General features: G+C 36.7%; 1 protein-coding gene across 1 annotated transcript in view; it reads left to right on the top strand.

Annotated features, from left to right (window-relative positions):
• DCN (decorin) overlaps positions 1-13,629 on the top strand; it is a 29,978-nt gene extending 16,349 nt beyond the window's left edge. Inside the window, exons 3-4 of the mRNA XM_050987149.1 lie at positions 3,547-3,659; positions 13,366-13,629. Of these exons, the coding sequence (XP_050843106.1) occupies positions 3,547-3,659; positions 13,366-13,614 (362 nt within the window). The 3' untranslated portion in view covers positions 13,615-13,629. The remainder of the gene's footprint in view (positions 1-3,546; positions 3,660-13,365) is intronic.
• The last annotated feature ends 99 nt before the right edge of the window (positions 13,630-13,728 follow it).

Raw genomic sequence — 13,728 nt, 5'->3', positions numbered from 1 at the left:
GGGAGTTGAATACCAAACTGTGTAACACTGATTATGGACATAAAATATGTCCATAATCAGAGAGAGATTTTCATATGGCTTTTCAAGAAGCAAGTTTTATTGTATGAAAACATCACAGCCAAGAGCTGGAATATCTGAGTATACTGCTCTTAAACTGATGGAGAGGAAATTCAATTGATATTTTCTGACACCAATTTTCCTTTTGGTTGGCATTAAGTAAATTTCAGCAGAAGTCATCTCTAGGTGGGTGTGTGATCACACTGTACAAGGTGGCTTCAGAAGTACACGGGCATCTCCTGAGTCTCTCAGAAATGAGTAGCAAGGACAGCCCACAATTCCCCTCTAAACTTCAGTCTCCCAGACACAAGAACCAAACAAATCTTTTTGGGACACGATAATTCTATCCCAGGAGCCATCTGAGCTTCCAGTGGGATTACAGTTTTCTCCATTTGATTTAAACTCTGCCACTCTTGTCATGTCAGTTCAGGCTCACTCATTCATCTGAACTGGCTGATGTTCTCCAGAAAGGTTTGAAGCTTTGCTCTCCAGGCTGGGAGCCTGCAGCACAGGGAGGAGTTTGCAGTGCACCACTGCTCCTCCCACATGGATCTCTCTGCTCCTCCCACATGGATCTCTCTGCTCCTCCCACATGGATCTCTCGCTTATAAAGAGACCTGAAGCGCAAGCCCAGGTAGATGTGGATCTGGTTTACATCTCAAATGCAGCTTAGTCCTGAATTATTTAACTGCTGATTTTGCAGGTCAGTGTCCAGGTTCACCCATTTATAAACTCTTCCTCCACTGGAGAGCTTTAGATGATGTAGGTTTCAGCTGGAGGATGTATTCAATTGCTTTCACTGATAATGCAAGGTCTCCTCAGGAGCTGGTGTGCATCCTCTACTCACGACACTTTGCTCTTCAAAACCCACACAATTCAATTAAAAAAAAAGAAATATGTCTATAGCTGGTTTTGAAAACATTTAAAATCAGCTTCAGGAAATACATTACAGCAAATGTGGGATAGGTAATAAAAAGTTCAACTCTTCAAGTGATGGCAATTATACTCTGCATGCAGAGCTAATTATTGTATTGTGCATCCTTCTAGTTTCTAGTACAGGACAGGAAAATGATGTTATAAATAATGTTCAGTAATGGATTTCTGATTATCAAATTTGCCTTATCTTTATAATATGAAATATTGAAAGTCTAACTTTATTGCTCTGAGAAATTATTGGTTCTACCATGTTAATGAATAACTCTTAAGCTTTTAGATACTGAAAATAACAGCTGGAAGTTGTGTGTGAAGTTTAGTCTCTGGCAGATTATCCCTTCAGTGGAAGCCAAGTGTTCCCCAAGTGCTCTCACAAAGTGTGTTCCAAGGGCATCCCATAAAGCATCCCTGCACAGCTCTTGCACCTCATTGCCTGCATAACACTTGTTAGAGGTACCAGCCTCCTAATACAGACATGCTGACAACCAGAGCATAGTAATGCTACTTTGAATATGACCAATTAAACCCTTCAGGTTGGTTTGGCTTTTCTTTTTAATATGTGAAGAACACTGGAGAGGTTGCTGGACTGGAGGAAGTTATAACAAAATTATGGTCTTGAAAAAGCACTGTTTTCTGGGAAAGAATTTTTTAGTTGCTGACATCAGTCCTGCTCACTGAAGACAGAAACTGTCCAAAGACAACCAACATGCAAATTATACAGTATATCATATTCTTATATGTTTGGAACTCTAGTACTACACTTCTGGAAGTAATGAGGGTTTTGCAACTGTTGAAGTAAGAACAAAGTCCATGCCTAAATGAGGAAAAGTTATTTTAGTAATATGAACAATCTTAATCTGTATCAAATATTTGTGCACTGAGCATCAGTAAGGTAAACAGGATGAGATGTGAGTTTTGGCTGGTGTCAGTTTATAAAGCTTTTACTAGTTCATCCCAGGCTGCATGATTCTGCTTGTTTAAAACCTTTGAATTCTGGTCTAATTAAAACTCAGGTAAATTTTTATTGCCCTCAGTTGTAATTAAAATCTGATCCAAATATATTCATATATTTTATCTTACCATGCTTTTCTCTTTATATATACATATATAAATTCAGAGAAAGGATTGAAAGGGAAGGAGTTTTGCTACACACAGCAAGATTTTGAAAGAGAAGCCAACATTCTGTGTGTGAGAACACATTTTTGATGAGCAATAAGTACCACAGAATCACAGAATGGTTGAATTTTGGCACCAGCTCTTCAGACCCTAGGCCACTCCCCTGCTTAGGGGGTTGCTTGGGTCTGTATCCAGACAACTTTGAAGTATCTCCAGGCATGGAATCTCAACAGCCATGGTGGGCCAAGCAGTTTATCTCTGGGAAGCATATCCCACTGTGTTTGCAATGCCATGCTTGTGTTTAGTATGCAGGTTTAAAAAAATTACATATATAGGTATGTATCTTCTTCTGAGATGAATATGGGGTAGTTCACCATCCTTCTGGGGAGACACTGGAAATTCTTGCAGAGAGACCTTTCCCAGAAGAGTTCAAATATAGCTTCAGGAATACTGGTTAAAACATTTTCTGGTAAAAAGACAATTTTACCCAGAGAAGTTCACTTCTGATACATGCCCATATAGAGACTTTATTCGTGCCTAGAAATTTTTTCCTACCAATTATTCCCTTAGCATTTCACATTCTCTTAATAAAAAAAAAAAAAAAAAAAAAGCAGCTAGTTAGGAAAGAACATTTTAATTTTGTGGTAAATGAGAATGACTGTAAAAGATTTGGTTTATTCCAAGTCACAGTATGAAAGGAAAGCTGGGTAAAGCAAGTGTTATTTAACACTAAATAATTTCATTTCCATGACTTCATCAGACTTACATATCAGCTATTCAGAAAATAGTCCCAAAGAGAGTCTTTAATTTAAACTGTCTGATGTTCTTTTGGCAGTTGTAGTGAAACCAAGAGATTTGTTCTCCAGAAAACTTGGACATAGTTTCAATTCAAAGAAAAGGGGGAGGTGGATTGGCAGTTTGGGTTTTTTTTAAGGTGGACTTTACTGCCCCTTACTTAGTTACTGTCAAACAAACTGTATTATTTCTGGAAATTATTGTAATTAACTATTTTACTTCCTTCAAAAAGCCTAGTGCCTTTTAAAAGCAGGAAAGGTTCTCTGTCTACAAAAGCTAACACCCAGTGAAAATAATAAATAGTATGTCTCTGTCCAAAAGGATTTTTTATTCACACAATTCAGTGGAATAAAACATGTTAGAAATTATTTCCCCAAACTAAATCCTTTGCTTCAAGCCATACTCAGATATTTTCTCAGAAAAGGCATAATGGAAATGTGAATAAATAAATGTTGGTTCAACTTAGCAAAATAAAACTCTCTTTGACTGGCTGGAGACAGAAACACTTTCAAATAAGTCTTCATAGGCTGCTTCAGGAAATTAGTTCTAGAAATGTTGCTTACTGAAAGAAAAATGCTACTAAGAAAGGCACTGTCCCTTTTTAAACTTTCTTTCAAAGTTAATTGTTCTTTCCACTGTCACTAGGTCTGGAAAAGGTGCCAAAAGACCTTCCCCCAGACACAACACTGTTGGACTTACAGAACAACAAAATCACTGAAATTAAAGAAGGAGATTTCAAGAACCTGAAGAATCTTCATGTAAGTGTGGAAATGAACTGGTATTTACCTACAAAAATGGGGAGAAAATGTGACTTTGGTCTGGTAATGCATTTTTTATGGAAAACTGACTAAATAATTTGTGACCTTTTTCCACCAGCCCAGCTTATTTATTTCTATCCCTATTTCTCTCCTGCAAGATTTCTTGCCAAACTGCACCAAAGTTTCCACCTCTTTTCAGCTCTCCATACCTGTCTCCTGTCCATTCAGTCCCCTGATCTCCATCATAGCTTCTCTCACTTATTTATTTGTGTTCTCAGTCTCTTTGGCACAGTTACTTGGTTATTTCCATCTCAGCCCTGCCACCTCACTCCCTTCTCACTGTACTCTTTCCCCTCCTACCTCTGAGCTCACAGAGATTTCTGTGTGCCACGTTTGTCAGCAGACATTCTGTACTAATTTTAATTCAAGAACCTTTCCAAATTACTCTTCTGCCCCCTGCACTACAAGGATATTGTGTTTTTGCAATAACCTTCTCCTAGCAAAGCTCCATCCTCATCCTTCTTTACCTGCCAGTCTCTTCTAACACTTCTGTCTGGTTTCCTCTTTGCTGAAATATTTTCCTTCCTGGTTTCTGTGACTATTTTATTTTTCTGGTTCACCTCTTCTTTTCCAAGTTTCCATCAGACAGCTACCTTCCTCCCTCTTTCAATTTTTTTTTTTTCTGTCTGAAGTCCTCCTCCTCCCTTTCTGTAGATTTTGTTAACATTTTAAAATACACACCTCATACTTTTGCCTAAATTTTGTTGGAATATTTTACTTTACAAAACAAAAAAAGGTTATTTTCTCTCTTTGAAAGTCATATCCTAATTCAGGCATATGCCTGAAAATATTCCTATTCTGGGCTTTCAACAACTCATTTATTCTGTGTATTCCTCCATTTGATCCTTTATTATTATAAACAATATATTATTTGACCTTTCTTACCTGGCTCTTTACAGCCTATTTCTATTCTATTCTATTCTATTCTATTCTATTCTATTCTATTCTATTCTATTCTATTCTATTCTATTCCTATCACAAACAAGAAGACAACTCCCAATTTTTTATCCATAACTGGTGCCAATATCATCACCCAAAGAATCGCTGTTTCAGACAAGAATCTACATTCAACCACTCATACTTGGAAAAAAACCTATAAAATTGTACCTCTTTTAATTTCTTCCATAGTCCATCTTAAATATTTGTTTAAATGCAACATCAAGAAGATAATTTAAAAAAAATTATGAATGCCAGACTGTCCATAGTGAAGGGATCTGCACAAGTGAACCATGATGAGGTTCATATCATCTAATTTTAGCAGAGGTGTCTATAGTGGATCTAGTTCCATAGATAACCTCTAAAGACAACAAAACATGTTCTCCCACATCACATTTCAGCAGTCTAGCTCTAAGAATGAGATCATATGTTCCCCAGATTTTTTTTTCAATCCCCTTCTTTGGCTACAGGACAGATTTGACGCTGTAATTCCTGCCCATTTGCCTTGGTTTTCTTCCACCTTGGAAAGAAGTCTTGTGTTTTGAGTGAAGATTATCTAAGAGGTGCTAAAAGAGACAAAATTCTTATCAGTGAAATTAATCTTTTGGCAATCCTACTTCATGGCACTGTATTAAATGAGTCAGAGCATGGTATTGCAGATGAAAATCACTGCTCCCAGTGACTTCTACCCACTTGGCATTTGGTCCAGGTCTCAATTACACATCCTGCTGTGAGCTATGCTGTTGTGAACTTATTTTATCTCATTGAAGTTAACTCTAAGGGCTTTTCTTTATTTTGTTTTGTTTTTCCTTTTTTCTTTTTCTTTTTTTTTTTTACAACAGATACAATTTAACAGTGAATTAAACAAGTAACTCCTCAGGGAAGAAGTTGTTTGTTTGGCTTACTCACAAAAGTACCCAGGACATGCTTAGGGACCGCTGGAAATCATACATTAGCAAAAATTTTAACATGTAACCTTCAAAACTGCAATTTTCCTGGATTTACTCAAGAACAAATAATAATTCTCTCAAGGTCCCCTTCCAACCTAAACCAATTTATGATTCTATGATCTCCTCCCCAAAAAAATAATTTAGTCATGCAGTATATTTATGTAACTAGGCACCATCTTTGCTCTCAGCAGGAATATTCCTGTGTAATATCTGGGAATGATTCCCATTCCCCAACTTTCAATTAAATATTTTTCAGAGTATTATAAGTATTGTTTTTTAGAAAGTAAAACTCAAAAGCATTGTTGTTGACAGAGCTCTATTATCTCATTTATTTTAAAGGTATATGAGTGTGTGAGGTACATATAGAAAATGTATGTTCTTTTTAATCTTGTTTTCAAAGAAACATGGCTTGGGTTAATGTCACATTTGACAGTGTGATGTTCAAAAAATTCTTAAACTTTATTAAACTTTCTTGTACTCTAATAAAACAAAGAGATTTACTAAAATTAACAATAGTATTATTCCAAAATCTAAAATTGGAAACTGGGCTTAACCTCTTGCATGAATGATCACTTAAGGGAACAATTCCTTAAACCCCAATTTTCATAGCTCTTGAAAAAAAATCAGCAGCTCATACAATGTGTTACTTTTAAAGAATCCATTAAAATACCTTCCTAATACTTACAGCTGTCACCTACCACAAGTGTATTAGTTTTAGAAGTGATTTTCATGAACAAGTTGGGTTGAACCTAAGTTTTGACTGGTACTAAAACCCAGAATAAGTAGCAAGAAAAGAAAAGATTTACCTCTGACTTGTTCATGGATTCTCTTTCAGTACAAATGTAACTGCTTATGCCACACAGAACTGGTGTACACAGCACTGGAGATGAAAGAGAAATTATCACCTACCAAAATATTCCTCAGATTGAAAATTTTCCTTACTAGATTTCCTAAGCACAGCTAAAATTTGCAGCTGTGGAAATATGGCAAGCATTTAGAAGAGGACACAGCTAAAGGAATATTTACCTGCAAATAATAGATTTCTGCCAAGAAACATCAGAGTCAACAATTAAAGTGCACTTGATATTTTTATAGATTTAAATTATCCAGGAAAAAGTGGCTAAACTATTAATGTTGTACTATTAGAACTCAGTGAGAATTTACTCTGTCTGAAAATGAAAGATTGTTTGTTTGTGTGGTTTTGATTTTGTTTATTTAGCACAGGGCTTGAGAGAATGGGGCAGAAATTGAAGACTCTTTTTAGTTTCACGTTTTCAGAAAACTGCCTGATATGATGTAAAAAAAACTTGCTTATGACTTAGACCTGTGGCAAAAAAGTCAGACAGGAAATCTATTGAAAAAGCCAGGAAAAAAAGTCTCTATTTCTATGAAACAGTAAGAATTTTCCAGGCAGACTGACGTTTCTGGATGGAGTTCAGTACTTTGACCCCATGGACACAATAAAGAATCCAAAATCCTGCATGAGTAAGCTCTCATGCAGAGTGAAGGAGGAGCCTACTCAAACAGCACATGGAGCTGCAGGCTGTGTGGCAAAGCCAAAGCAAACCAGCAGAATGGCTGCACCTGGAAAAAGAGGTGAAAGAAGCTGCTCTGTGTTAGATCTCTGTAAGAACAGCACAAACAACAGAATAGTGACTGCATGCTCCTCCCACCAGAATTTTTCAGTTGGCAGAGTGCTAGAATAGTGAAAGAAGATGAGTGCACTGTTGGCCTGAAATCAAATGGAACATTACCTAATGGAAGTTAGCAGAACTGTTCAAAGCCGTGGCTGGACATACAAAAATGCCAAACCAAACTTTGTTTAAACCGAAGGAAAAGATCTAAGAGATAAAAGATTTGAACTTGGAACTTAAAGTTATGACCATATCCACACTAAGTGTGCAGGCAGAGAAACTGAAACTCTCTTTGTTGTAACAGCAAGTGGGAAAATAATGTATGGCAGTAGAACATTTCATGACATCCTTTTTTTTAAAAAACAAAACAAACAAAATTAAACCCCCAAACACCCAAACAGAACAAAAAAAACCTGAAAAAAAGTCTAAGAAGATCTTTCAGAGCTACAGAAAACCCCCTGAGATCAAAAATTATTAATTAAATAATCCAGCCTTCTGATTACTCATTACAGCTTCAGTTCCCTTTTTCCAGGCATAAAAAGAAGTTAACATCTGGTCTCTGTAAATCACAGAAAGAAGAATCAGTAATCACCATCCTATTGTGAAAAAATAACAGCAGATATCCCTGTCCAGGTTCTACCTCTGAACCCGTTTCCTAGCATCATCAGTGACAGGGCTGAGGTGCAGCTTTAGGTTTCTAAAAATATTCAGGGGGGTAACAAAAAGTTAATTTTTCTGAAATACAGCACTCCCTTAGAGAATTTTCATTTCCTCATAGTCATCTTTGCATTGTGCTTAAAAAACAGTGAGACTTTCCACTGAAGCAAGTATAAAACAGAGCATATGAACAGAAAACATTCTTCTTGTACAATGGGTAAAGAATTTTTCCTGTGTGAAAAAAATAGGACGAAATATTTTGAGGTCCTTAAAATTCTGGAGAGAGTCAGCATTCTAGGCTAATGAAAAAAGAGGAAATTTTTATAGAATATAATAATAAAAATCAGATTAACTGTAATAAATATAATGAATGACCAAAATTTCTTGCCATAGTTGACAAGGACAGGGTTGAAAGAAAAAGGAAAATGCAGAACCACCTGTTTCCTCATCATCTGTGCAAGTCATGCTGCATGAGAGGTACCAGTGAGAGCTCAAAAGCCAGGCAAAAGGAGTCTGCAGCAGGCTCCTTGCTTTCTGAGATTATTAAACAAGGTGCTGTGCATGTGATCAGAGTGCTTTCCACAGGCTTCTGTTGTTTGTACTGACAGGCTGCTTCTCATTCCTTCACAATTCATTCATCTCTGTTGCTTCCATCTCATCCCTTTTTCCTTGCTCTTCTTAGCTATGTCCTCTTGATCCTAGGTTTGGATGATTAGAAAAGAATGTCGAGTTCTGGTTTTTTGGGGTTTTTTTTTTGTTTGTTTGTTTTTGTTTTGTTCTTGGGTTGTTTGGTTTTTTAGGTTTTTCCATAAATGTACATACATTCTTAATAATGGTGAAGAAAGCCTTCCCTCTATATTCAGGTTATAAGTATGATGTAACTGAAAATGTAAGGTAAACAAAAGGGATGAATTTTATTATTATTTTTATCAGGATGCCTGGCTCCTGAGGTTAAAAACCTTAAGATACAACTGTTCCTAGCAGAACTGTAATAAAAACCAGGTAATAATGTAATACATAACCCAGGAAATTAAAGAAATTCCATTGGGTCAGGGATTGACTTTTCAGTTTAAACCCTGAAGGATGCATGCATCAGTAAAGAATTGATGTTAGATAAGAGTTCCATCCCCAGCTGGCAAAACAGGTGTACCACTATGTAATATGGCTGATGAAAGTTTGCTGGTAATTTTCCATTTTAATTCTGGTTTTGGCAAGGCTCTCACTTCTAACTGGACTGAATTAAGATGAATGAGGATGGAAACGCCTCAGAACAGTCTCCTGAGATTCTCATATAATGAAATTACACCAGAAAGTTTAGTTCCCTGTTCCCCACCCCTAGACAGGGCAAAAATTGGAAGTTTTAGTAAGCACAAGAAGAACAACCCTATGCTAATTCCAACCTGCCTGCCACACACTGCCTCTGCAGTTTGTCAGGGTGTATTTTGACAAAAGCCTGCCAACAAGGGCTCCAAAATTTTCCTGAATTGTGAATCCTCCTTTTTGTGTTGGGAATAAATATTTGATGTAGAAACCAGGTCAGAGGGAGCTAAATGGCCAGACTCCCACTGACTTTAATGTAGCCAGCATCTATTCCTATCATACAGTAGTTTTTATTTTTGCTCCTGACTACAGAAATGCCAGAGGTGTTTCCCTAAAAGAGAAAGTCATCTTTGGAGCAAAGCTTAATTTTTTTTTGCTCTCTGAACACCACTTAAACTGCTGGTCATGATAAGGTGGTGCAATATTATAAGTGAGTCAACGTTTACTGTGCATTTTACATGCTTTATTATGACAAAGGAAAAGAGCTTTATCTCAGGAAAATGAGGATGGAATTGAATTTTCTCTTATCCATGGGAAATTGCTTTGAAATGTCTAAGCCTAACAATGGATGTATTTATACTTGATGTATTTCTCGCTCTTTCTTTCTTTTTTCTTGTCGTTCTAGTTCTTCTCTTTTCTTTGTCTGTTCTTGTCTTCTTCTTCTTTCTGTTTTCTAGTTCGTTCTTCTTCTTTTCTTTTCTTTCTTTCTTTTCTTCTTTCTTTTTCTTTCTTTAATTCTTTTCTTTTACTTCAGGCTTTTGTATATTTTTTTTTGATCCCATATCCGGTCATGTTGAAAGCTGTGCATTTGTTTGCCCAGTCCCTCTTTAATTGTGAATTCATTATGTGCTTCATTTTTTTTGGGACAGGGGAAGTTAGGGTTTAGTGAATATATTTATTCTAAATGAAATATCCTTTTTCCTCCATTAAAGTGAAAGTGTAGAAGAAGGTAAATTTTCAAATGAGAGCATCACTTCATGTGACTTTTGTTCTAGGATGTCATTTCTGCCAATTTCACACCAGCAGCATTGCAAGTGATATCTGTAACCTAGGGCTCCAGCACTCTTGAGCACTTTCAGAACCACCCTTATTTTTCTCTCCAAGTGCTTCTTGCCCTGTACAAAAACTTCATGACCTTTAACACACTGAATGTAATGTCCCATCACACCATCTGGGCTTTATTCTGGATAGCTGGTCCTGTGACCTGTTTTTGCCTAGAATCCATTCCTCTGTAACACCGCCTGCAGATGTTTTCCCTAGATTTTTGTCCCCTAGTTCCTGTTTTCATTGACCTCTAAATCCCCTGAGTTTTTAATTTTATTTTATTTTGGTTTAGTTTAGCTTTTGTTACATGCAAACCATACGGGACACATTCTGAGGAAAGTAAACAGCATTGCTGCAAGGCTAATAACTTACTTCTTTAAGGAAGGGACATAATGGAGGCATTGTGAAGTGGGAAAGGAATCCAGGGCCATGGCTTGCCAGGTGCTACACTGGTGTGTTATCCTCATCACTTGTTGTTGCTCTGGGAGACAGTAAAATGTCTCTTACAAACTGTGGTGTGTGGGTTTATTTTTCCTTCTTTACAGCTGTGCAACAACAGAAAAATAATGCAGGTTTAAAATACTGGGAGCAGGGATTTGCAGAGAGGGCTCAAAGTGGGAAATAATATTCTGGTACAGAAAAAGTTGTAAATTCTGACTTGTGTTACTTTCCCACTTTATACCACCAAACACATGTTCCCACTGTGAAATTAGTGGCTTTATACATACCTTTGACAGAATACCATCAATTCTAAGTGAGAGACTCCTGCAGTGTTTGAATAAAAATAAAAAAATCCTGTGTGTTTCTCCAAGATAACATTGACATATTCAAGAGAAAGAATTGGAAAAGCCTAATTGTAGGTACCTAGATAACTTCTGGGTTTGGTCATGGATATCAGTTGCACTCTGAAGAGATATAACAATCAACTACTTCCAGAATATTTACAGTGCCTAGCTGGATGTATGCCTGCCTATTTCCATCAAGAAATAATTGACCCCAACTCATCAGCTGTGATTACTGTTGCCCATTTTTTTTTTATTTAAAAGATAACATATTTAAAAGAAATCCAAAAAGACAGACTTTTAGCTGAAACAAATGGTTACTCAGACAAAACAAGATACAGGATAAAAATTTCAAATGCTCATCACATGAGCCCAAACTCATTGAGGGTTGACTTAGAGATCTTTGAAAAAATGCATGGTGAAATTAATGATTAGCACATTTGATTATTGAAATAAAAACAATGTAAGCGACTAATCTGCATGGTTCCAACTGTTCCACTTTTAAATAACTGGGCTGTTATCCATGTCCTAATACTCTACAGGCAGCTGAATTTCACTATGGGCAGAATCTACATCTGTATCACAATTCTGGCAATTTCTGAATCAGAAAACCACTCCCAGTGTGTATCCATGTGTTCTCAAATCAGATTTTATCATACAGGTCCAAAAAAAAGAGAGTTGGTGTCAGGGCCTCCACTGACCAACATATTTGCTTTGGGATGGGCTTATTGTTAGGGAAATACTCTGCTGAACTGTGGGTGACCTCTTCCACCTCCTCTTGCATATGAGTTATTTCTAGCTAGCATACAAAATTGGAACCAGATATGTTCAGCTTTATGTGCCCCCAGTGAAACCATGTCCTGCTGGCTTTGCTCAGGGTGATCTGCAAGAGGAGTCCATCAGGGGACAAACACATCACCATTTTCATCATCCCTCTCCTCTTTCCAGTTTCCATGGTGGAGAAGTGCTGTCACAGAGGCTGATAGTCTGGTCACTGTTTTAATACTTAACTGATTATGGAGTTAGTCAGACACACCATTTTCCTCCAAGAAACAGACTGAAGTGTAATTCTGAAAATATTGAAAGTGTGAAAATAAAATGAAAATGCTCCGCTATAGTATAGCGTATAGTATAGTATAGTATAGTTCCCTATAGTATTTACAGCAATTTTTGTCTTCTGTTTCTGCAACTAGCACAATGAAGGTGGTGAAAAAGATGTCATACTAATAAATATAAATGGATATTATAGCAATATTTATATGGACCATTCTACATAATCCACTGCAAAACCATGCAGCGCTGTAAATCTTATAAGTAGATAGCAAACAGATGGAATGATAAGAGTCATTCAAGTATCTGTGATATCTGAAATAATCTCCATTACTGTGGTATGTCCTGAAAGTAATGAGACCTTCTCCCTTTTTGTGTCACAGTTAATTAATCTATGAGATTCAAAAGTAATGTAAAATTTCAGAGGCATGCAGAGAACACCTGTTACAGAGAACAGTGCTTTCATGGAGGTCTTTCTCCCCTGGCTGTATAGAGAGATAATCTTAGAGTTACCCTGAGTCTGGATATCACAGTTGTGAGTACTGGATTAGGCACTGACAAGGAAGGCAAAGTAAGTATGGTCCATGATTCCCAATGGCAGGACTTGGAGCCTGGTGCTTCAGATTGTTCCCCTTCCATACAAAGTTTTGCTTACCAAAAAGGCAGCTTATATCTCAAAAAAAAAAACCCAAAAAAAAAGTTGTCATTTGTCAGAAATCTAGTAAGTGCTGTTTTATAAGACTAAGAGGAATGAGGTGAAGTTATGCATATTTTTATTAAGCTGGGCTGTGCCTTCACTCTATTGAGTAATAGAATTTCCTGTCCAGGAGAAACTGCTTAGAAGGGTTGTGTGATGATGGGTAAAGTATAACACAGTATCCTTAGGATAAACAAAATCAGGAAAAAAAAATTCAAATAAAAATTGTATTTTTTTGTGACTGTCCTGTTCTTTACAGCTTTCAAATTGAACAGTTGTACTTATTCTTGAACATAAATTATGGATGCTAACAGAAGCTGCATTGCAGTCTCAGCCATGAAGTAACATTTGCATATGTTCTACAGGACTTATCTTTCACTGTTTCAGAAATTTATAATCTTTTTTTTTTTTAGGACTACATTGCTTTTTCTTCAGCTCACCAAATTTTCCATCAGAAGACCTCAAGAGGCACTAGAGAATAATAATAATAATAATAAATAATAAGATTTTTAAATGTTTTACCACAAAAATAATTTCCCTTGTGATCATCTGATCCCCTTGATTATTACTCCACAGGCATTGATCCTTGTCAACAACAAAATCAGCAAAATAAGCCCATTAGCTTTTGCTCCTCTGAAGAAACTGGAAAGACTTTACCTGTCCAAGAACAACCTGAAGGAGCTCCCAGAAAACATGCCAAAGTCTCTCCAGGAGATCCGGGCTCATGAGAATGAGATCTCCAAGTTGAGGAAAGCTGTCTTTAACGGACTGAATCAAGTGATTGTCTTAGGTATGAGCATGAGAAATTATGACAAACACAACTGAGTGTTTTTTCAAGATGCTATTTGTAGTTTGATCTGTGATTACAGTAGAAAGGCAACAAATGCCCCAATAAATTGTACCTCCAAATTAGCTCTGACCTGAAGACTATCAGTGCCT

The sequence above is a fragment of the Serinus canaria genome, chromosome 1A, assembly GCF_022539315.1.
Source record: "Serinus canaria isolate serCan28SL12 chromosome 1A, serCan2020, whole genome shotgun sequence".
Taxonomy (NCBI): domain Eukaryota; kingdom Metazoa; phylum Chordata; class Aves; order Passeriformes; family Fringillidae; genus Serinus; species Serinus canaria.
This window is presented reverse-complemented; position numbering and strand designations above follow the sequence as displayed.